The sequence below is a fragment of the Nycticebus coucang genome, chromosome 3, assembly GCF_027406575.1.
Source record: "Nycticebus coucang isolate mNycCou1 chromosome 3, mNycCou1.pri, whole genome shotgun sequence".
NCBI lineage: Eukaryota > Metazoa > Chordata > Mammalia > Primates > Lorisidae > Nycticebus > Nycticebus coucang.
This window is the reverse complement of record NC_069782.1, coordinates 155559949-155582212: the sequence shown is the minus strand read 5'-3', so window position 1 is coordinate 155582212 and position 22264 is coordinate 155559949. Positions and strand designations below refer to the sequence as shown.

Sequence of the window (22264 nt, the reverse complement as noted above, 5' to 3'; positions counted from 1 at the left end):
AAATCTAATCTCTATGGTATTAGAAGGGCCTTTGGGAGGTGATTCGGTCATGAGGGCTTTGCCCTTGGGAATGAGATTAACGCCCTGGTAAAGATGCCTTTCCTCACTGTCCTATGAGAACAGGTGGATGGTGCCAACTGTGAGGACACTGACTCTGTTGGTGCCTTGATCTTGGACTTCCCAGCCTCCAGGACTGTGAGCAATGAATCGCTCTGTCTTGGGTATTTTGTTATAGCAGCCAAATGCACTAGGACAGCTTCCTTCCCGAGACTCAGCTTATTCTGAATTCTTACAAGTCATTAAGAAACAGTTAAAGAATTTTTTCCCCCCACTTTATGTTAAGGTGTATCTTATTGTACCATTATGGAAGAAAAATGTTCTATTTCTCTAAAAAGTAATGTCAAGCAGAAACCAAAGTAATATGTAGTCTTAATTAGAAATATAAATACACAGTTTGGGTGTCTTACAAAGCTATATAAAGCCACACACTTCAGAAATTCAGTAAGATTTAACGTGTAATAGGCTACTCTAAAACTACCAGGCATTTGCTATGCTTTATGTTAGAAGAAAGATATAATAATAAAAATGTATATAAAGGCTTTCATAGAAAAACAGTAGTGAGTTATAGATGAAAACACTAATAACATTTTCTAGAAATGTCAATTACTTTGCATTCTAAAGTCATCCCTTCAAACATGAAAACAGGGGGAAACGTACACAGAGTCAAAGATGTTTATTTCTTATAAGCACCATAAATATTAATATGAATACAAAAAATGCTGAGATCCGTTTTTAGATAAAAACAAAGCAAAAAGGACAACAGTCAGTTCTCAGAGGCTGTTCTCTCCACACAGCATTAAGGGCCTAAATATTCTGCCCACTTTTTGGTAACTGCTAATGTTATTGTCAGATTGACCCCTGCCAGGTGATCTATGAAGTGTAATAAATATATTGCTACAGCCCCACAAAATTATTCAGGTGTGGCGGGAAGTCAGTTCCATATTAATCAAGCCTGTTAAGTTCTATTGGCACTTTGTACTTTGTCCTTTTGACAATGGAAATGACCCAGCACTATCCCTGGGGCCTGTAGCCTGTGGGAGCTTCCAGCATGACTGGGCAGTGATGGGCTCAGGGACTGCCACTGGGACAGTCATCCCACAGAGATCACGGCTGGTGGCCACACACCACAGGCAGATCTCTGTCCATAGGGGCCACACACAGGATTTAACGCCCCCGTGCAGCACAAGTCTGCCAGGGTTGAGGTTCGGTCCTTCTCACTTTCTTGGAGACACATACTCTGGGACACACACGGACGCATATACACTAGTGGCTGTTAGCAACATTAAGTGACCAGCTCCCAACTCATTCCATCCTTCAGCTTTGTTTGTCATTTAGAATAAAGTGATTTGGAATTTCTTCTTATTTAGAGTTTGAACCAAACGTCATTTATTCATTGTTTTTTTTTTTTTTGGATTTTTTAGAATATAAAAGTATACAATTTATTTGATATTGGAGAGGGAGATTTGTGCGGGGATGAGACGAGAAAGAGAGAGAAGAGAGCAGGAAGTGAGAAAAGGGAAGATGGGGGAGCGAGAAAAGGAGCGAGAGAATGGCGGGTGTCCCAGAGGAAGAAGGAGAGAAGGCCCACGTGATCACTTTTTTAGAAGGGAAGACTTACTTCTAGATCTGGGTTTCTGATCAACTGCTGTTGGAGGTGCACAATGAAGGGAAGAGGCCAGGCTGACCAGCAGCAACCAGGGATGCCGGGCTGGACGCCTCAGCCACCTGGGCAGGGCACTGAGTGGTCAGCTAACCTCACTGTCTGGAGCAGTCTGGGTCTCCTCTATGGAGAACAATGTGTCCTCCAGAAGGGAGTGTTTGCAGCCCAGGGGTGCCAGTATCATGAGATACCTCGTGCCATCAGGGACTCCCGTGGAATCAGAAACACGGGCGGGAGGAGCACACTGCTGGGCCTGGGGCAGTCTCCCACCTGGTGTCGCGTGTCCCAGATAGCTGTGCTCAAGGCAGAACCATCACACATGGGCTCCCAGGACAAGACAAAACCATGGTTGAAAAACATGTCATAAGAAATGTCAAGAAATCACAATTCACTAGTCAATGGTGTCCAAGAAATGGTGTTTTTGAGAAATTTTCAACTCTTTTACAGTAGGCAGGACTTTAGTTGTTCCCATTCTCATCACACAAGTATCAGGAACGGGTATCTGGCCAGTGGTGGCAGTGACTGCATCGTCAGGACTCCAACAGTACATGCCTGCCTCGGAGATGGAGCCTGACTCTGAGTTTCCAGCATTGTGGCCATGAAACTCTGTTTCCAGTTTCCCACATAACCAAAAATACTCATGTTCAGAGTAGCACATTGGGTAAAAACAACGAAATGTTCGTCAACAGATAAATGGATAAGCACAATGTGTACTACCCATATCGGGACGTATCCATCAGCTTTAAAATTAAGGAATGATGTTCTGACACAGGCTGCACCAGGGATGGACCTTGAGGACATTATGCAAAGTGAAAGAAGCAGAGATGGCAGGACGAACACTGTATGGTTCCCCTCACACGAGGTACCTAGACTCGTCAGATTCATAGAGACAGAAAGTGGAACCCGGGGCTGGAAGGAGGGAGTTAGTGTTTACTGCGTGCAGAGTTTCAGTCTGGGAAGATGAGCAGGTCCAGAGAGGGGTGAAGGTGAAGGCTGCACAATGACCTGACTGTATCTACTGCCACTGAACTGTGCAGCTACCGACAGCGAAGATGGCAACTTTCACATTGTGCACCTTACTGCAATTGAAACATTACACATCAGTACCTGAAGGAGAGTCCTTTTCAGGAAAATCACAGAGAAGGTTTTACATGACCAAGGCAAACACTGCCGCCCCTCTGTGTGCTGGGGCTGACCACAGCACCACCAGAAAACGGAGAGTGAGACTTCCCAGACCAGCGGCTCTGAATCTGTGGGTCGTGACCCCTTTGGACTGTATTAAAGGGTTGCGGCATTAGGAAGGTCGAGAACCACTGTTCCAGACGGACGCAAAGTCCTCCTCCTTCCTCAACTGCTAAGAGGCAGTCTTGGCTCGGATTGAGAACCACCACTTACCCGCAGGAATGTTGGGATCCCTTGTCCGTAGTAGCCAACAGCAAAATAGTCAGGCTTGGGTCTTACCACCTTGACGATGTTTTCATAAAACTGGGCCTGCTTTTTCTGGAAGGAAGGAAGTATTATTTCAGGTTTGAGTAGGGGATTTGAGCATCCGTTCTTCTGGGCTCTTCTCCAGAGTTCTTTACGCCTTGCAGGGTAGGGCGGGGGTGTGAGAAGGTGGGAGCAGGGTCCCAAGTCATGCACCTGAGTTAAATCTCACCACGGAGCTTTGATGTTATTTTTCACTCATCCTCCATCATTCAGCAAGAAAATGTGAGCAGACAAGCCAAATTCAGTAACCCTTTGTGATTTACAGGTGTTTTCAATAACCAGGTGTTAGAGGTATTTTCAACACCGGGTGTTACGGAAGTGGTTTTTCTCTCCTTGGCTGGCCCATAGTTATCTGCCAAACGGGATGGATCAGATACTGGGTGGGATACATTCAAGAAGAATATGAAAGGACAAAATCATTCTGCTCTACTCTAATGGCAAAGATGACAACATCATTAAGGCCACATGCCACACATGGAAATGCCATGGCTGGGAGGGCACTAGTTAGAAACTAACAGAGCCTCCATGGCAGAAGAAGGGTCCAGCTACGATCCATCCACCCTGCTCTTGTGGAAGGGTCAGTTTTAAACTAGGAGAAACTCTCAAGACCACTACGTACAAAGTCAGCAGTTGTTTCCATACAATTCATTCTCAGATGTCTTAAAGTTTGATTGCAAGAGCTAACTTGGGAATAAAAAGTAAATATTCATGGGCCAGAACCAACCAGGAAATAAAGTAAAACCATCTCCCTGGATAAAATGGAGGGATACATGGAGGCTATGGAAAGCCTGAAGTGAATTCTAACCTCAAAATGGAAAGAGAAATTTCAGAAAAACAAGCTGAGATTGCCTGTGTAAATGAAAAGAAAGACCTACCAGCAATTCGCTGAGCTGCTCGTAATCAAACATCTCGTTCTCGTACTGTTCAGCTAGTTCCTTGCCCAGGGCAATGGCCTCCTCCCACATCTGTGAGTGAAAATAAAGAGAGAAAGATGGAGACCTGACCTGAAGGGTGCAGAGTCAAAGAGTAATACAAACATTCATAATAAAACAATTTAGACATGCATCTGATTAACGGAAACACTCTGGAAATAATGTTGGAAAAACACAAGGATTTTCTAGAGGCTCCTGTCCTTTGGCCCCTGAGCTGGCATTGGCTGGCTAAGCTGGTCAACCACTGGCCCATCAACCTCACCGGCCTCTGAACCTCCTCCCTGCATGTCACCGTCCTGTCGCAAATGTGACCCAGGAGCCCACTGTCAGCACAGCCAGGGACCAGGCAGAAGGAAACGTGGAGAGCAAACCACAGCTGCCAGGAGCATTTGTGCAGAAACGGAGGCCCTGACTTGGCTCCTTTTCCAAACTGCCCCTTAATAATAATCACTGCACTGACAATCACGGCTGTCAGAAAGACCAGGATATATTTCAACTCTGGATTAGAGCTTGTAAAAACTTTGTTTCATGTGTGCAAATATGCTACAGATGTGAAGGCTGCCATCATTTCGAAAAGGGGGAACTCTATATGGTAAATAATTTGAAATTGACTTTGCAAGTGACTGATTTTTTTAAAATGTTGATAAACGTTGGACCCATGTGGAATAATCTGTTGAAATATTAATAAATTGTGGTATATGTACACCATGGAATATTATTCAGCCTTAAAGAAAGATGGAGACTTTACCTCTTTCCTGTTTACATGGATGGAGCTGGAACATATTCTTCTTAGTAAAGTATCTCAAGAATGGAAGAAAAAGTATCCAATGTACTCAGCCCTACTATGAAACTAATTTATGGCTTTCACAGGAAAGCTATAACCCAGTTACAACCTAAGAATGGGGGAAGAGGAAGGGAGCGAGGGAGGGGAGGGAGGGGGAGGAGGGAGGGTGATTGGTGGGATTACACCTGCGGTGCATCTTACAAGGGTACATGTGAAACTTAGTAAATGTAGAATATAAATGTCTTAACACAGTAACTAAGAAAATGCCAGGAAGGCTATGTTAACCAGTGTGATGAAAATGTGTCAAATGTTCTATAAAACCAGTGTATGGTGCCCCATGATCACATTCATGTACACAGCTATGATTTAATAATAATAAAAAATAAATAAAAAAGAAAAAAAAGAAAAGAAATATAATAGGCCAGAATTTCCCTTAGGAAAAATCAAATAAGGTGGATTACTTGAGAAAAGCAAAGCAAATTTGGAGGAACTGGCTCTTCCAGAAGACTTTGGGCTGTCCCCCAGCTTCCTCCTGTATGTTCCCACAACACCCAGACCCCAGTCCTTCAGGAATGCTTGCAGCTGCTTCCAGCCCTTTAAGGCAGAGGCTGAGCACCACCAGTCCATACAATCTCTGGATCTTAGCCCAGCACCTGCTTGACCAGGCTGAGTGAACAGAATTGAAGGCTGGTGATTTGAATAAAGCTTCCTATGGTCCCTCAGACTGTGTTCCCAGCCACGAATGACCCGCTTCTCTGCCTCCATTCCCCCAGGTTGGCAGCGCTAATCCTTGGAGTGAGCTATGTATTCCTGCCAGAACTTTAACTGCACTCCCTGCTGGGATGCTAAAGCCACGCTGGATGGGTCCCCATCTCCAGGGAGCAGCAGCAGCTGCCGTGGCAGCAAGAGATGCCAGCAGCTCTCAGTTTCTTCCCACTTACTCTGTGTCCAGCCACACACGTTCTCGTCAAGCCTTCCAGTCACCTTGTCTGGTGCATATCTTCATTATACCCATTTTGCAGATGAGAAATTTGAGGATCAGACAGGTAAGTAACTTGCCCAAGGGCACACAGCCGGTAAATGGTGGACATGGACTTTTACGAAAGTTACTGTTCTTGATGACTTGACCAGGGATTCTGAACTCCAGATTCCCAGAGGGGATATTGGTTGCTAGGCCCCATCCCTACTACTGGCCCCCACCAGCCGGCTGGTCTTTGCCTTTTCTTGTGAGGATGACCCCAGGGAAGGCTGAACTCTCTATCCAATCACCCAATAAACTTCAGACCGCTGTTTTACTTCAATGCACCCAAAATACTCTTGTCATAGTTACTACTTAAAGAAACCATCTGCTATTTTTGATGAGAACTAATTCTGGAATACGAGTTGTATTTTAATACTTTGCATAACAAAATAGAAATAAGCCCCAAAGTAGAAATAGATTTCGGAAATAGGACCAGTGTTCAGGGAGGGAAGAAGCTGGCCAAGATGTCCTGCCCACAGCCACGCTCTGGCACATGTTCCCGGCCCAGAACCCCCAGCCCACCGGGCAGCCAGCCTGCCTCCCACTCTTTGACCATCTCAATCTGCTGCCCTAAATCTTCTTTATATCCTTTGCCAGGGCCCAAGCTCACATTTCCAGGAAGGGAGAACTCCTCTCACTTGTAATGTATTTTTAAAGCTCCAGTGACCAATTCTTCCCTTAGCACATCTCCATTTCAAAGAAAACATTACCTTTACTTGGAGGCCTCCTTCCCCGGATTTTTTCTTTACTTTTCTGCAAGCTAATACACTCTCTCTAGGATGTCTGTGCTTCTAATTCCTTCCCCAGCAAAAGCTTAATCTGTCTTTATCCTACATGATAGAGTAGATACTTCTGATACATATCAAAAATACTTGTTTTTAAAGGAAATACAAGTCTTGAGCAAAGGTCACACGGTTGTGTTTTCCATCGGCCTTTCTATAAATACACATCCCTCTTTCCCCACCACCACCTCAGGATGTTTTAAAGGCTCCTGGATCAAGGAGATTTTCATCTACTCTTTTTTTTTTTTTTTTTTTTGTAGAGAGACAGTTTCACTTTATCGCTCTCGGTAGAGTGCCGTGGCGTCACACAGCTCACAGCAACCTCCAACTCCTGGGCTTAGGCAATTCTCCTGTCTCAGCCTCCCGAGTAGCTGGGACTACAGGCGCCTGCCACAACGCCCAGCTATTTTTTGTTGTTGTTGTTGTTGCAGTTTGGCCGGGGCCGGGTTTGAACCGGCCACCCTCGGTATATGGGGCCGGTGCCCTGCTCACTGAGCCACAGGTTAATTGGACTGGGCTCTAAAGAGAATGTGGGTAATTCATATTTCCAATGTGAACACCTTGAAATATCTCAGTGCCAGAGAGAACAGAGATTCATTATGATGTAGATATAGGTTATCTCAGGGAAAGAATCACTTTAACCTTTGCAATTAAGCCCCTGGCTGGGCTTCCTTCTTTGAAGGCTGAAGGCTTAGGTGGTTCACAACAGACCCAAATAAAAAGCCCTGTATCAGCAGACAACTTCATTTTCCGATTTGAAATCCTTAAGACAATTTTGAGCATTGCTGAAGTTGACAGTTTACTGGCAGTGAGGAGTGCTTTCTTCCCAGCCCTGCTTGCCACCAGAAGATTTCAGCCACTTTGTCCCAGAGAGGATAACCTTCCCCCCATCTTTCTGACCCTAGATTCAGAAAGGTCCCATTTCTTCAAGGTTTGTGAATAGGAAACTTTCTTTTCTGATGAAATTTCTTCCTTAGTTCCAAAACAGAAGTGGCTGCAGAGAACGTAGCCGGCATTGCCCTCTCACAGAGACCCAGGAGGCGATGACAGACGACGACGGTAGGAGGGAAACATCGATCTCACAGGACAAGAGAACAGCCACCAGGAAGAAAAGGTCCTGCAGGACGGCGGCTCCTCCCTGGTAATTCAGGCTGAGGCGACTCACCAGGGTATCGGTGGGTGACTCTAGTTTAATTTGCTGACTACCTGGAGATAACTCACCAGTAACAGTGTTTTATGGGATCCTTGAATTTCAGTCATTCTTCTAAACTTCATCTGTTTTTCCTGGCAGTTACTGAGCAAAGAGTCAAACTTAATCACTCTCTGAATTTCCAAAGTCCTAGACAGGTCTCTGACACTGACATGAATAAAATCAGTGGTGTGGAAGATTCCAGAACTCTGGCTGAAGTCCCTTGGCATCACAGGGGGCAAAGAGGCCGAGGTCCAGGATGAAGACTTGCCCAGTCACTTCTTCTCTTGACAAGCGCTGACAGCAAGAGCATCCTCGGTCCCTTCAGGGCAAGGGGCAGGCATCCCCAGGACAGACGCGTGTCATGAGGAAGGCTGTGGCGGCCAAGGGCTGTGACCCAGCTGAGAGGGGGTTGGCTAGTCTTGGAGGTGCCGAAAACCTCTCCTTACAGAATGGTGACTACTTGTGAGTTCCTCCACCGTTCCCGGGCCCTTCACTTTTCCTTTGAGCCAAGCTTCCTCTCGGCCCTTTGGGGACCTCAAGTGGCTTCAACTGTTCTGAGCGAAGGATTAACTTCTTGCAAAGAGCTTTCTAAAGATGGAGTCAGGACTGACTCCCCCAGATCCTGCAATGTGGTGTTTTCTCTGTGGCCAGCAGTCCACAGCTGCTGGATGTGGCAGTGGAGATGCCGCCCTCTCTCCAACTGTATGCAAGAGGCAGCCGGCCACCCGAGGAATGGGTCAGGCGGGGCTAAATAACCACCGGTGGACAGGAAAACCAGTGGGGTCTGGGACTTGGGCTTGGGTTAAGAAGACTTCACAGAAAGATTTTCAAACCAACTCAAAGATGAGTCCTACTGTCTGGTGCTGGCAGGCACTCAAGAAGGTCTACATTGTGTAGGAATCATTGTTCAGGTTATACCGAAATCACTGCCTGTGTTATATAGGACTCACTGCCTGAGTAATAGAGGAATCACTGCCTGTGTTATGGAGGGATCCCTGCCAGAGTTATACAGGGATCATTATTCATGTAACAGAGGGATCATCACCCAAGTTATAGAGGAATCACTACCCATGTAATCAAAGGAATCACTACCCATGTAATCACTGTCCATGTTATAGAAGAATCACCATCCATGTTATAAAGGGATCACTGCCTGAGTTTTAAAGGGATCATCACCTTTAAAGGGATCACCACCTGTGTTACATGTTATAGAGGGATCATTTCCCGTGTTATAGAGGGATCACCACCTGAGTTATAGAGGGATCACTGCCTATGTTATAGAGAGATCACCACCTGAGTTATAAAGGGATCACTGCCCAAATTGTAGAGGAATCCCTGCCTGTGTTATAGAAGGATCTCACCAGTTATAAAGGGATCACCACCTGAGTTATAGAGGGATCACTACCTGTGTTATAGAGAGATCACACCTGAGTTATAGAGGGATCACTGCCTGTGTTATAGAGAGATCACCACCTGAGTTATAAAGGGATCACTGCCCAAGTTGTAGAGAAATCCCTGCCTGTGTTATAGAAGGGTCACCACCTGAGTTATAGAAGGATCTCCACCAGTTATAAAGGGATCACTACCTGAGTTATAGAGAGATCACTGCCTGTGTTATAGAGGGATCACCACCTGAGTTATAGAGGGATCACCACCTGAGTTATAAAGGGATCAATGCCCAAGTTGTAGGGGAATCCCTGCCTTTGTTATAGAAGGATCTCACCAGTTATAAAGGGATCACCACCTGAGTTATAGAGGGATCACTACCTGTGTTATAGAGGGATCACCACCTGAGTTATAGAGGGATCACTGCTCATGTAATAGAGAAATGACTGCCTGCGTTATAGCAGGATCACTGGCAGAGTTAGAGGAATTGCTCCTTGTGGTACAGATGGATCATGGCTCGAGTGATAGAGGGATCACAGTGCATGTTATAGAGAGATCACTGCCCAAGTTGTAGAGGAATCACTGCTCATGTTATAGAGGGATTACTGCCAGAGGCATAAAGGGATCACCACCAAATTATAAAGGGATCACTACCTGTGGTACACAGGGATCTCTGCCCATGTTACAGAGGAATCATTAACCACTAAACTTCACGTTCACCAATATGGCTTCTTTTGCCCACCCAATTACTTATTAGTCAAAACTGAAAACTATTTGCTCGGCTTTTAAAGTCCTAGAAGAAAACACGAGTAAGAAACTTTCTGGGAAAAAGACAGATTTTTTTTTATCTACAGACATCAGGCCAGGACGTCCACAGTTCTACAAAGAAGACCTCGAAGAGCCTAAAGAAGGCAACAAAAGATACAGCTGCCTTCGGCTTGGTATGTTCGTTGGAAGGCAAAGGGATACTCTGCCCACTCCCTCCATCCCACAGCTAATCTCTGGGAGCCCCAGGGGAGGGGGCCAGGGAGAAGAAGTGGAGAGAAGTAGGAGGAGCAAGATCAGGCAGGTCTTGCAGTCGGACAAAGAAGAGGAGACCCGGGCAATCGCCGGACAGGGGAGGGGCAATAAGGAAGAAGTTGCCTTCAAGATGGGAGAAATGATGGCATTTATAGGTAAGCAGGGATTAGCAACCAAGGACAGACTGTGGCACTGCAAGGTAAGATGGTGGCTGTGCTGGTGAGATGTCAGGGAACCAGGGGCCAGGGCACAGGTGGAGGAGCCACATGGGTGGGCACACGGGGGTCCGACCCTGCCGCCAGGCCATAAAGCCTAGGTTACAGCTACCTAGAAAGTTGGTTATTTTTAAAAAGAATGAACTCAGGATAGCCAACTGAAGATCTACCTTTTATTCCCACAGTTTCAGTGGGAATTCATCTCATCCTTAACCCTCAAGCCGTTCCCAGTCTTGGAGGCCCCGTTATGTCCCCTTTCCATTTCAGCATGAGGACTGGCCGCGGAGTGCTGGGGCCTCTCTGCTCACCACCCTTCCTGGTGCGCACAACGTCCTCACTGAGCACCTTTGCCTGGCCCCACGTTCTTCACTCTTTTCTCTCCGCTGCCAGTTTCTGACGCATGTTAGTTTGCGAGGATTGCTGCACAAATGACCACAAACTGGGAAGCTTGAAACAATAGAGGTCGACGCTCTCACAGCTCTGCATTCAAGGTGTTGGCAGCACCACACTCCCTCTGGAGTGAATCTTTCCTTGCCTCTTCGGGGGTCTGGGGGCTGCTGGCGTTCCTGGGCTTCCCATCGTCACACGCCCGTCTCCTCTCACTGTGTCTCCTCCCCTTCTGTCTCTTACGAGGGTCTTGGTCATTGGATTTAGGCCACCCCCACTCCAGGCAGTCCAGGATGGTCTCATGTCAAGATCCGAAATTTAATTGTAACTGCAAAGACCCTTTCTCCAAATAATGTCACCTTTATAGGTACGGGGGTCAGGACTCGGACATATCTCTACAGTGGCCATTACTCAAGCCACTACAATGTGTTCAAGGACATTTCTCTAGGACATCTCCACCAACAGCTTGGTCCGGGACTTTCTACTGCATCCAGTGTCACTGTAGTAGAGACCTGGCTCGTTTCTCTCTGTCCTAACTTTCTCCTTTACATACCTGCATGCACGTGCTAGACCAGCACACCCCCTGCCTCGCTCAGATGTTAACAGGATGAAAGCCTCCTGTCTGTCCTTTGCGACAAGTTGAGCATTCTGTACTGCGTCTCCCTCCGTCAAGGAGCCTCAGCTTCAGGCTGGTTGTGTGCCCCCACCCCACCAGGCACTCACTTTACTGACTTTGACCCCATTTAAGAGACACTGCATAATCAGCTAACTTCACACCTTGCAATGTCACCTCCCTTTTGCCACTTCCTTTGCTGGGACCTCCACATCTCAGGCCCAGACGGCCGCTCCAGTCCCTTGTCTAGTCTCTGGCCCCTTCCCTCCCTCTAGTGGTGCCGCACCATGCTGCCAGAAGTACTCCCCTGAACAGGGGAGATGAAGTTACTCTCCACTGGCTCCGTGTAAGCCAAAATCTTCGGGAGGCATGTAGGGCTGCTGATGGACGAGCCGCAAAGTCCCTGCTGTGGTCTGAATGCTGTGTCTCTCCAAATTCATATGTTGAGATCCTGAGCCCCAACATGATGATATTAGGAGATGGGGCCTTCGAGGTGAATGGGTCCTAAGGGTGGAGCCCTCATGAATGGGATTTCTGAGGCCGGAGAGAGAGCCTGGCCCCAGCCACCACAGGAAGACACAGTGAGAAGCACCATTCATGACCCAGGAAGTGAGCCCTCGCCAGGCACCGAATCCACAGGCACTTTGCTCACAGGGACATCCAACTTCCTTCCTCTTCTGCTGCATGTTGGAAGAGTGAGAGCTGTCTTGGGCCACACATTAAATACGCAAACACTAACAAGAGCTGATGAGCAACAAATGTCCTCACAAAATCAGCACATGGCCTGTGGGCTTCAGGTTGGACACCCCTGCGGCCTTCCCAGCCCCTGGACCTGTGAGAAATGAACTTGCTGCTTATAAGCCACCCAGTCTATGGTGTTTCGTTACAGCAGCCCAAACAGGCTAAGATAACCCCCTACATCTCCGTCCCCAGGGCCCTTACCTCACCTATGCTATTCCCACTCTATGGGATTCCTGCCCTTCACTCCCAGCTACCATCCTGCAAACCTCCTTTCACTCTTCAAGAACCAGTCTAAAGGGAACCCCCCTCTCTGAAATCCTCCTCACCTCAGTAGAAGCTACTGCACGCCTACAGGGTTGGCAGTCCTAGCGCCCACTTGTGACAGTCCTGAGGGGGGCTTTGTTTTGTAATTTATCTTGTAGCAGCATCCCAGCGCCACACCTGAGTGCCCAGAGGCAGCCCCTTGTCTTCACCTCTGCACTTTGTGGGTGCAGGATGTCACTTTGTGCCCAGAGGGCTTGTCAGTGGGAAAACTTGTCACGGATCCTGAGTGGGGGTGGGGCAGGCAGTGCTGTTACTGATTCTAAAAATTGATTTTCTTGTGCTTTGGTAAGAAATGATTCTTTTGTGCAGGAGGAAGTCATGGGGAACATATGATCTCTTTGACTATCTAGGCCAATTTCTGGCTAATCGAACAGATTCTGGATAATGCTCAGATATTTAAATTTTAGAAATGTCAAGAATAGACCAATGAGAGGGCTCCATTTTGCTGATCTGAAATTCCTTACTAACAATTATGGTTTTGAAGAGAAGCTCATGGGATGAGAAAATTTCACCCCGAATACTTAGAAAAGAAATCTAACCATTGACCAAAAATGTAAACTTGCTTCCAGACCCCTATTTTTAGTTCACAAGATGATGCAAGATGCATCTTTTTTTTTAAATTTTATTTTACTTTGGTGCAAGGCAAAGCGTGAACCTTGTTGTGGGAAGGTTATTTTGAGGGAAAAGAAAACTGAGCTATAGTTGAAAATAGTCACAGGGCTTCATACATCACTCGGGCTATAAATTCTGTATTGCATTTGTCATTGCCAGCAGGCTGTCACCCGAATCCAGAGGTGGCTCAGTGTTGACCGCCTCACTCCGATGACATTTTCCTTACACGAAGATTTCTATTTTCGACTCTCATCCTCCATAGAGAAGCCTGGTAATTTTCAGTGAAGTACTTGGATTAAGGGCTTTATTAAAAATTACTAGGCCTCAACAAGACACAATAAGACAGACAATTCAGAGCATCTTCAGAAAAGAACACTTGTCTGCCATGATGAAACCAAACAGAAGGCTTTTGGGGAAAGTTCAAGTGGGTGGTAGAAACAGAATGGAAAAAGAGCAAGGAGCAATTATTAGCCAGGAAGGAAGAGAGGCGAGGAATGAAAACGGAAACAGATGGAAATGATGGTTTATGGAGAGAAAGAAAAAGACGAAGAGACCAAAGCCAGGCGGAAAGACATTCAAAACTTTTTGAAAAGGTAGAAAAGCAAAAACAGAAGAATGTGTCCATGTGGAAGACACAGAAAGAGAACAGAGTTCAAAAGCCAGCGTGTCCAGTGTAAGGAGCAGAACGTCCATTCTGCTTTGCTAGTTTCAAAGCACAAAGGCGAAGAAACTTTATCATAACCTGCACCGGTGTCTCTCCCCGGCCCCCTCTGCTCTCCCTGCACACACACGGAGGGGCCTCACAGGGTGTGGGACCTCCACTCCTTTAACTGCCTGTCAGGAGTGTGGGGAAACACACCTGCCCGGCCTCTCATAAGCCTCTATTTCCTCCAGGTAGCTGTGTAAATTTAAAACAGGGAATTAGATCTAGGAAGTGTATCATTGTCACATAGCAAGTAAATAATTACACAAGGAAACGGGCCACAGGCTGGGGAGCTGTGTCAGGGCGGCTACAGCTGAGTGACAGTTCTGCTGCAGTGGGGGCCACGTACCTTCCACTCTATAATCTCATGGACCCCGGCAACCATTCATCTTCAAGCTTAACTGAGGTCTTCAGTTCCCTTACCTTAATATATTTTTAAAAATCAGAATTGCAATTTTCTTTTCCCTAAAATGAAATAACTGTAAAATCACACGAGGGAAATTCTTGTGATTTAAACACTCGAAGGGCTATGGGTGGACGCTCGGACGTGAAGCTGGGGAAGCTGTGCCTCACTCACGCCAGGAGGCCGCGTGCGTGCCGGAGGCCCTCCCTGTGCGCCTGCTGCCAGCTCATTTGCTCAGCAAACTGTTGTCACCATTCTGCCTGAAGATGGTTATTTTTAACAGACACACAGGAGTCTAGACAGGGAAAGCTGGCTCTGTTCTTGGAAGGACATGTCTTTGTACGATCTACAACCTTCACTGTGAACGTGGTACTGAAGTCAAGTTCATGTCAGACCCAGGAAAGGAGCAGACTGAGAAATCCCATCCCTGTAACGCAGCCCTTGGCAGGAGGGAGGCAGGGTCTGCTCCAGGCAGGTGCAGGGGTAGGCGTGGGGAGAAGGGAGCTCTGTGGCCCTTTCAGGAGGCAGGATCCAGACAAGCACCAACAATGTGCCAATATAAGGGACTCTGTGGTACGCCTGAGTGGCAGCATCCCCGTCACCCTCGGGGTTGACATTGCTTGCTCAGGCATGGGCCAGAATACACTCAACACAGTAGCCAATGGCACCCTGACAGTAGGAGGCCGTGTGTGTGTGTGTGTGTGTGTGTCTGTGTGTGTGTGTGTGTGTGTCTCTGTGTATGTGTGTCTGTGTCTTGTGTGTGTGTCTGTGTGTCTGTGTGTGTGTGTCTGTGTGTGTGTCTGTGTGTGTCTCTCTGTATGTGCCTTCTGTGTGATGGGGATACAATGGGAACTCACTGTATTTTCTGCTCAGTTTTTCTCTGAACCTAAAACTGCTCTAAAAAATGAAAGTTTAAAAAAAAAAGTGGAGTGTGTGCCCAGGCCCCGAGCAGCCCGCGGCTCCCTCAGCAGAGGTAGGAAAGCAGCACACACAGCCCCGCCTCAGCTCTCAAGGAGCCTGGTGACTCAGGAGGGTCCCTGGACCCCCTCGGCCAGCACCTGGGAGCAGCTCTGAGATGCAGAGTCCTGGGCCCCACCCCAGACCCAGTGAATCAGAATCGCATTTTAACAAGATCCCTGAGGAGTTTCAGGGGACCGTGGTAAGTTTGAGATACACAAAGCAGGGGACACAGGATGCATATCAATTATTCCAAGGCAAGGCCAAGGTAGAAACAGGGCACAAAGAAGACCTGGAGAGAGCGGGACGTGATGCTGGTGGACGCTCAGGTACGTCAGACGGCAGGAGGGGTCCACGGCAGGCAAGACCATGAGGAACCCCAAAGGGCTGGGGTCAGAGGACACTTTCGGGAGAAGGCAGGGAGCCGAGGTGAGGAATGGGTACCCCAGGGTTCAATCCCTACAATCAGAGACCTCACCTGCAGATGGGGACCCCTGAGGTTTTGGTGTCTCTGAAGCAATTTAAGACCACTTAATTAGAAACCAAATGGGTGGTTGAGGCAGTAGAAGGGCAGAAATAGGCCAGGGAGTGGGGGGAGCCTGGAGGTAGAGTGACAAGGCTTCTCGACCCGGGAACCTGGGCGTGGGTGATTGAGAGAACTGGGCCCAGCCTTCTGCCCAGAGACCTGGATTGTTCAGCAGCCCCCAAGGCAGAACCTGGGCCAAGGTGGGGCAGATCGCAGAGCGAGAATGGCAGTGAGGGGAACTGATAAATGAGTCACAGACAGAACGTGCCTCAGCCTCACAAGTCCAGGAAACAACATCACGGAAGGACAAAATTCTGAATTTTAATAATAAAGTAGGTATCAGAAAATTCATTTTGCTCCAACACAGCTCTGTTGCTATGATTCACCTAGCCCTGTTCCCACCTCATTCCTCCCCTCTCGGCCATTCGCCTTGTCCATGTCTGTCCGGCCACGCAAGAGCCCCCACCTCACCCGTCTTTCCAGATTCCCTTTGGGGATGACCACACTTGTGACAGTTATTTCAAAATTACAGAAATGGCATTGGGTCACCAAAAAAATCATCTGGCTTTGTGCTTTTTACCCTGCTTTTCCCTGCCATTCTGACTTAAATTCTCTTCCCTCCTCGCTTTGGCCCCCTTTTTTCTCTCTTTTAGACAAGTTTTAACTTTTCTTTTTTTGAGAGAGTCTTAATCCAACACCCTGGGTAGAGTGCTGTGGCATCCTAGCTCACAGCAACCTCAAACTCCAGGGTTGAAGTGATCCTCCTGCCTCAGCCTCCTGAGTAGCTGGGACTGCAGGCGTCTGCCACAACATTCAGATAGTTTTTCTATTTTTAGTAGAGATGGGGGCCTCTCTCTTGCTCAGGCTGGTCTTGAACTCCTGAGCTCAAGCAATTATCCCACCTTCGCCTCCCAGAGTGCTGGGATGACAGGCGTTAGTCACCTCGCCTGGCCTGTTTGAACTTTCTAAATTTCCCTTTAGTGTAAGGAGTATATATAGCAGGCACAGCAGCAGTTCTGGCCGCCTGGGCTGGCCCTGGAGGACGTGCACTCTCCCTCCAGGGTGTGGACAGAGATGCTGGTTAGAGAACGTCTTTGGTGCTCAGAGAACAGAGCATTTGGCTCAGAGCAGCACCGTCCCATAGAAACATGACGTGAGCCACCTATGTCATTTTAAATTTTCTACTTGCTACATTAAAAAAAGATGAAATTAATTTTAGTAATATTTAATGTATCTAAAATACTGTGTTATCATTTCAACATGGAGCAACACAAAAAACTAACGAGACACTGGATGTTTGTATTATGAGTTAGAGCTGCTATCACAAAGTACTGACGGGGGTCCTGGGGGGCGTGACCCATAGACATCCGTCTCCTCACGGTTCTGGAAGCCAGGAGTCCAAGACCAATGTGTGCCAAGCGTTGGTCCCCGCCGAGGCCTCTCCCCGGGCTGGCAGGGGCGCCTTCTCCCTGAGTCTTCACCCACTCTCTCCTGTGTGTCTGCGCCCTAACCTCCTCTTCCTACAAGCACACTAGTTAGACTGAATTAGGACCCACCCTAACGACCTTGTTTTACCTTAATTACCTCTCAAAGACCCTCCTCCTTTAAGTCACATTCTGAGGTACTGGGGGACAGGACACGTGAGTCTTGGGAGCACACAGCCAGCCCGTGAGAACATTCGTTTTTCTACACTAAGTCTTAAAAGTATGGTGTATGGTGTACACTGACAGGCCACACCAGAAACACACAGTGACTGTGGCTGGCGACTCAGTGCTGGACAGCAAGGGTCAGAGCCCTGCTCCTGGCTTCTCTGGGGCCCCTGCAGGAATCACCTGCCAACCAAGGCCCTGGATAACCTCTGAGCCACTTCAAATATTTTTGTCCGCTACGATACCTGCCATCATATGGGAATAAAGTATGGAAATTTATGCTTCTGGGCCCTCCCAACATCCAGCTCTTTCATCTTCAGCAGTGAGTGGCCTTGGACATTTGTCTTATTCTACCGCTTTTAGAAAAGGCAGGAAGAACATTATTTCTCAAATTACTGTGCGAACCCAAACATGGCAGGGATACCCATGCCCCAGCTTTCTTTCCCAAATGAAAGTGACTATAAATCTGGCACAAGTGTCCGACTTTGATCTTCTTCTGTGACCCCTCCTGCCCCACTACCCACCTGGGGAGATTTCTACATTCTAGTTGTACAGAACAAGAAGCCCTGGTTGCCGGCTGCTGCTCCTGCACTGTCCTCTCCAATGGAAGAAAGAAACTCCCCTACAGAGAAACCAGGGTCGCCGCCCAGCACTAAGTTTTATGATACAGCTCTGTTCTCACCGTTCCTGCTGCAGGAAGCCACACTATTTGGGACAGTGATGTGAACGCTATCTTTCCTAGAATATATGCATACTTAGATAATCTCTGGATTAACTTTGCCAGGTGACTGGATCTCACCCACTTGTCTAATGAAATGTCAAAGTGCCCCAAGGTGCAGTTCCCACCCCTCGGTGTGGCCATGTGACCTGGGACATCACAGAGCCTCATGTGTCCTGTCAAGGCAGCAGCATGACTGGCGGGTGGCTTCTGATTGCCCCTGTCCTGGCTACCTTCCTCTGCACAGGATATTCCACTGACTGGGCTTCCGAGAGAGAATGCGTGTGTACCATGTGTGAGAAACAGACCTGTGTTGATCAGAGCCACGGAGGTTTCGAGAGGTTGAAACTCTTCCATATTGTAGCCCATCAAGACTGATACAGAAGATGAAGAATTATTTCCTACTATTATTTTTCCCAGAAAATTTAATGCTTGTTGATGGTAAAATATTTTTCTTTGCCATGCAGCTAATCACCCAGGAGCTCCAAATTTCATTGTATCCCCCTCTGTTCAGCACCTGTACTCAGCCTCACCTTAGTTCTAGATGGATAAGCAGACTTTGCTCCTTGTAACATTCTGGTGGAAATGTTACAGATTCTCAGAAATGGCTTTTCAATCTGTTTTATCCACACAGCTATAGAAGGACACACTCCTAAACTCAGTCTGACCCCAGGGCAGCCAAGTGACCACATTACATATAGTTATCTCCACCAAAACATGGGGACATCAGAGGACACTCCTTCAGCCAGTTCTCCTGTGGCCTATAATATCTTGTCACTTGAATTCACTTTTGCTAAGCCAGGTTTTCTCAATCTAGATACTATTGGCACTCGGGCTATATAATTCTTTGTGGTGGGGGTAGAGGGGGAGGAGGCTGCCCTGCACATTACAGGATGTTTAGCAGAATCCCTGGGCTCAGGCCCTTGCTTCCAGCACCATCTACTCCTTTCCCAAATGTGAAATCCAAATGTTTCCTGCAGATCCCGGTTGAAAACCTCTGTTCTAAACCAACATTGCTCATAGGAATTATTTTTAATGAACTGGTATTACAGAGAAAAAGAGATTAGGTCTACAATCGCTTAAAAACAAGGACTTTGTTTTTCCTTTTTTTGAGACAGAGTCTCACTATGTCACCCTCAGTAGAGTGCCATAGTATCATAGCTCACAGCAACCTCAGACTCTTGGGCTTAAGTAATTCTCTTGCCTCAGCCTCCTAAATAGCAGGGACTATAGGCACCTGCCACAATGCCTGGCTATTTTTTTGTTGTAGTTGTTATTGTTATTTAGCAGGCCTGGGCCAGTTTTGAACCTGCGGTGTATATGGCTGGCACCCTAACCACTGAGCTATGGGCCCCGAGGCAAGACTTTGTTTTTCAATGTACTATTTATTGAGGACCAGCTGTCCTGCCAGGAAGTGCTCAATGTGAAATGCACAGGCCCAGTGAGCACCATGTGCCAGGCACTTTTCTGAGCATTCGATAGGTGGTGGGGAAGGAACACATGAGGCCTGTCTTCACAGCCTCACAGCTTTCTGGGGCTCAATGCAGAAATACACACACATCTATCATTAACAGACCAGTCAGGGCCTTAAACAAAAAAAAGAAGACACTATGGGGGCTGGAGAAGAGGTGACATTTAAGCTGGGATGGGGAGAAATGAGCTAGAAAAGGACAGCAGGAGCCCACCACTAGGCAGAGGCAGGAAGGGCTGGCGCACGTCAGGACCCAAAGGAGCTGTGTGGCCAGAAAGGCCGGAGCCAGGATGGAGCAAGGAGGTGAGATGAGGTTGTGGGGCTAACACTGGCAGAGGGTGAGCTGCTGCAAGGTGCACCCGGCGTCAACAAAGGTGTACGTCCTGGCAGCCCTAACGAGCTTTAGCCCTCGGACTCTCCAGGCTCACCTAGGGTTTGCAACTCCTGCCCTGTGCTCTTCCTGGCACCTGGTCACCCTTCTCCAGAACAGCATGAGCTGTGTGAAACCACCGGGGGAAGAATTGAAAGAGTCTGCTACATTTCATAAGCAGTGGCTGGGCAACAGGACTTCCCTGGCTGAGCTAATACAATTTTAGTAATTGGCCTTAATCATGACAGCATCTCATTTCAATGAAAAAAACATATTCTGCAAACTGTCAGTGATTACACTATAGGACTGTGTGTAATCCACTTGACACTTCTGATCTCTACTTCAAGTGGCCTTCAGCCAGCCCACATGCTATGCTGAAGATTTTGGGCTTTTTTTTCCAGTGTCAAGGGCAGTAGGGAACAAATAGGAAATATACTAACAGTGGCTCAAAGGTAAGGGTAATCCCAAGCTTGCGCTCACACAGGGACTCTGTTAAATACCATTGTTTTCAAAAGGGCTTGGTTTAGGTGAACAGTCATCATCCCTTCCTGGCACAGCCATTATTGTGGGTGGTGCTGTGAACCCCAAAACATATGTGAAGTCCTAACCTCTGTCACTGAGAATGTGACCTTGCTTGAAAACAGGGTCTTCAGATACAATCGAGGTAACATGAGGTCATCCTGGAACATAGTGGCCCCTAAAACAGCAATGAGTGTCCTCATAAGAAAAGGGACATTTAGACACAGAGGCGCATGCTGGGAACGGGCAGAGACAGAGGCAGCATTGGGACGACACGTCCAGGAGACAACAGACACCGAAGACGGCCAGCAACACCAGAGAACTGAGAAAAAGGCACAGAGCTCCTTCTCCCCCAGGGCCTTGGGAAGGGGCGTGTCCTGATTTCAGGCTTGTGCCTTCCAGAACTATGAAAGAACCTATTTCTCTTGTCTAGAGCCACCCAGTCGGTGGTGCTGTTCCAGCAGGCCTGGGACACTAACACAGGTGTCTGCGTGGACTCCACCGGTCACTTTTCTCAAAGAGGAAAAAAAAAGTAAGTTCTAAAATGAGTTAAGAAGCCTGATGAGGCCACATGAGGACCTCTCATGTCATTTTGGTGGCAGATTTTAAAAACTTCTGAAGCTGAAGCAGTTCTCTCTCTCTCTCTTTTTTTTAATAGTCATTACATATCTGAATCACAAGAACTACAGTGATAAAATATAATACTGCTGATTAAACTGATGGCAGGTTTCCTTTCAGCAGAGGTCAACTGAATCTATAATTTCGTTGAAGCCAATTCATCTGGAAGCACCAGGGTAAAGTGGTAGCTATTCCACGATGGGAAGAATTTCTTCGTGATAGTGGAAAAATGCAAGATGTCAAGTGAGCACATTAGCAGTGAGGGCACCTCGGAATCAGAGCCCTGGACTCAGCTCTCTCTGATAAAAATACTTGGGCTTTTTTTTGACTTTCAACAGACCATCCCTAAAAGCTATTGGTTTTCTATCCACTTCTAAGGGTAAGCTGAAGAAACATGCATACAACACTTCAGTATATCATTTGTAACACATTTTTGGTTCTGCAAACATCATGCTTTTAAAAAATGCATCTACAGCGCCATTGGTAAGAGTGCATAAAGAGGAAAATAGAAGAAACATTGCATTTGGTTTTTTTTTTTTTTTACCTTGCCTTTGTCAAAGTAGTGGATGATTTCCTGGTAGAGCTGCTCTTTCAGCTGTCCCTGGGTTGTGGCCTGGTACCCGTCCCGCTGTGTGAGATGGGCAGCACACACGTCCTCCGACCACTGAGGCAAGAGCAAACTGTCAGTGACGCTGGGAAGGTGACAGGGGAGGGGGCATCCCACAGCATCACTCGGGACTCAGCGCAAGTTCTGTGTTTGGTACACGCCTGATCCCAGAGACACAAGCGCGAGCCTGATCCTCAGACCCATGTGGCTGCTGTCATCAGGCTGCCAGGCCAGGGATGCGAGGGCAGCCCCTCTGTCCAGAGGCCCCAGAGCAATGAAAGCCCAGAGGGAAGCAGACCTGTGGTCAGGTTTATGCAGAAGAAAAACCCGGCAGGTTCTGGAAAGTGCAGAAGCGTCAGCTTGCTATGCTGCCTCCTAACATCCTGGGACAGATGGAATGAGGTGATTCACGGCTGCCTCAAGTTGGGCACCCCAGGGCTCTGGGGTCCGTGTTGCTCAACATTTTAATTAGCAGCAAAGAAGGTACCTAGCTCACTCCTTCAAGC

The 22264-nt window shown here is 47.5% G+C and overlaps 1 protein-coding gene across 2 annotated transcripts in view; it reads right to left on the bottom strand.

The window, feature by feature from the left end:
* The window catches only part of DOCK1 (dedicator of cytokinesis 1), a 510373-nt gene that overhangs the window by 34402 nt on the left and 453707 nt on the right, over positions 1 to 22264 (bottom strand). For both annotated transcript variants that reach the window (XM_053584228.1, XM_053584229.1), the window contains exons 38-40: positions 21696 to 21815; positions 4084 to 4173; positions 3116 to 3220 (exon numbers count right to left, since the gene is read on the bottom strand). In XM_053584228.1, coding sequence (XP_053440203.1) covers positions 3116 to 3220; positions 4084 to 4173; positions 21696 to 21815 — 315 coding nt within the window. The remainder of the gene's footprint in view (positions 1 to 3115; positions 3221 to 4083; positions 4174 to 21695; positions 21816 to 22264) is intronic.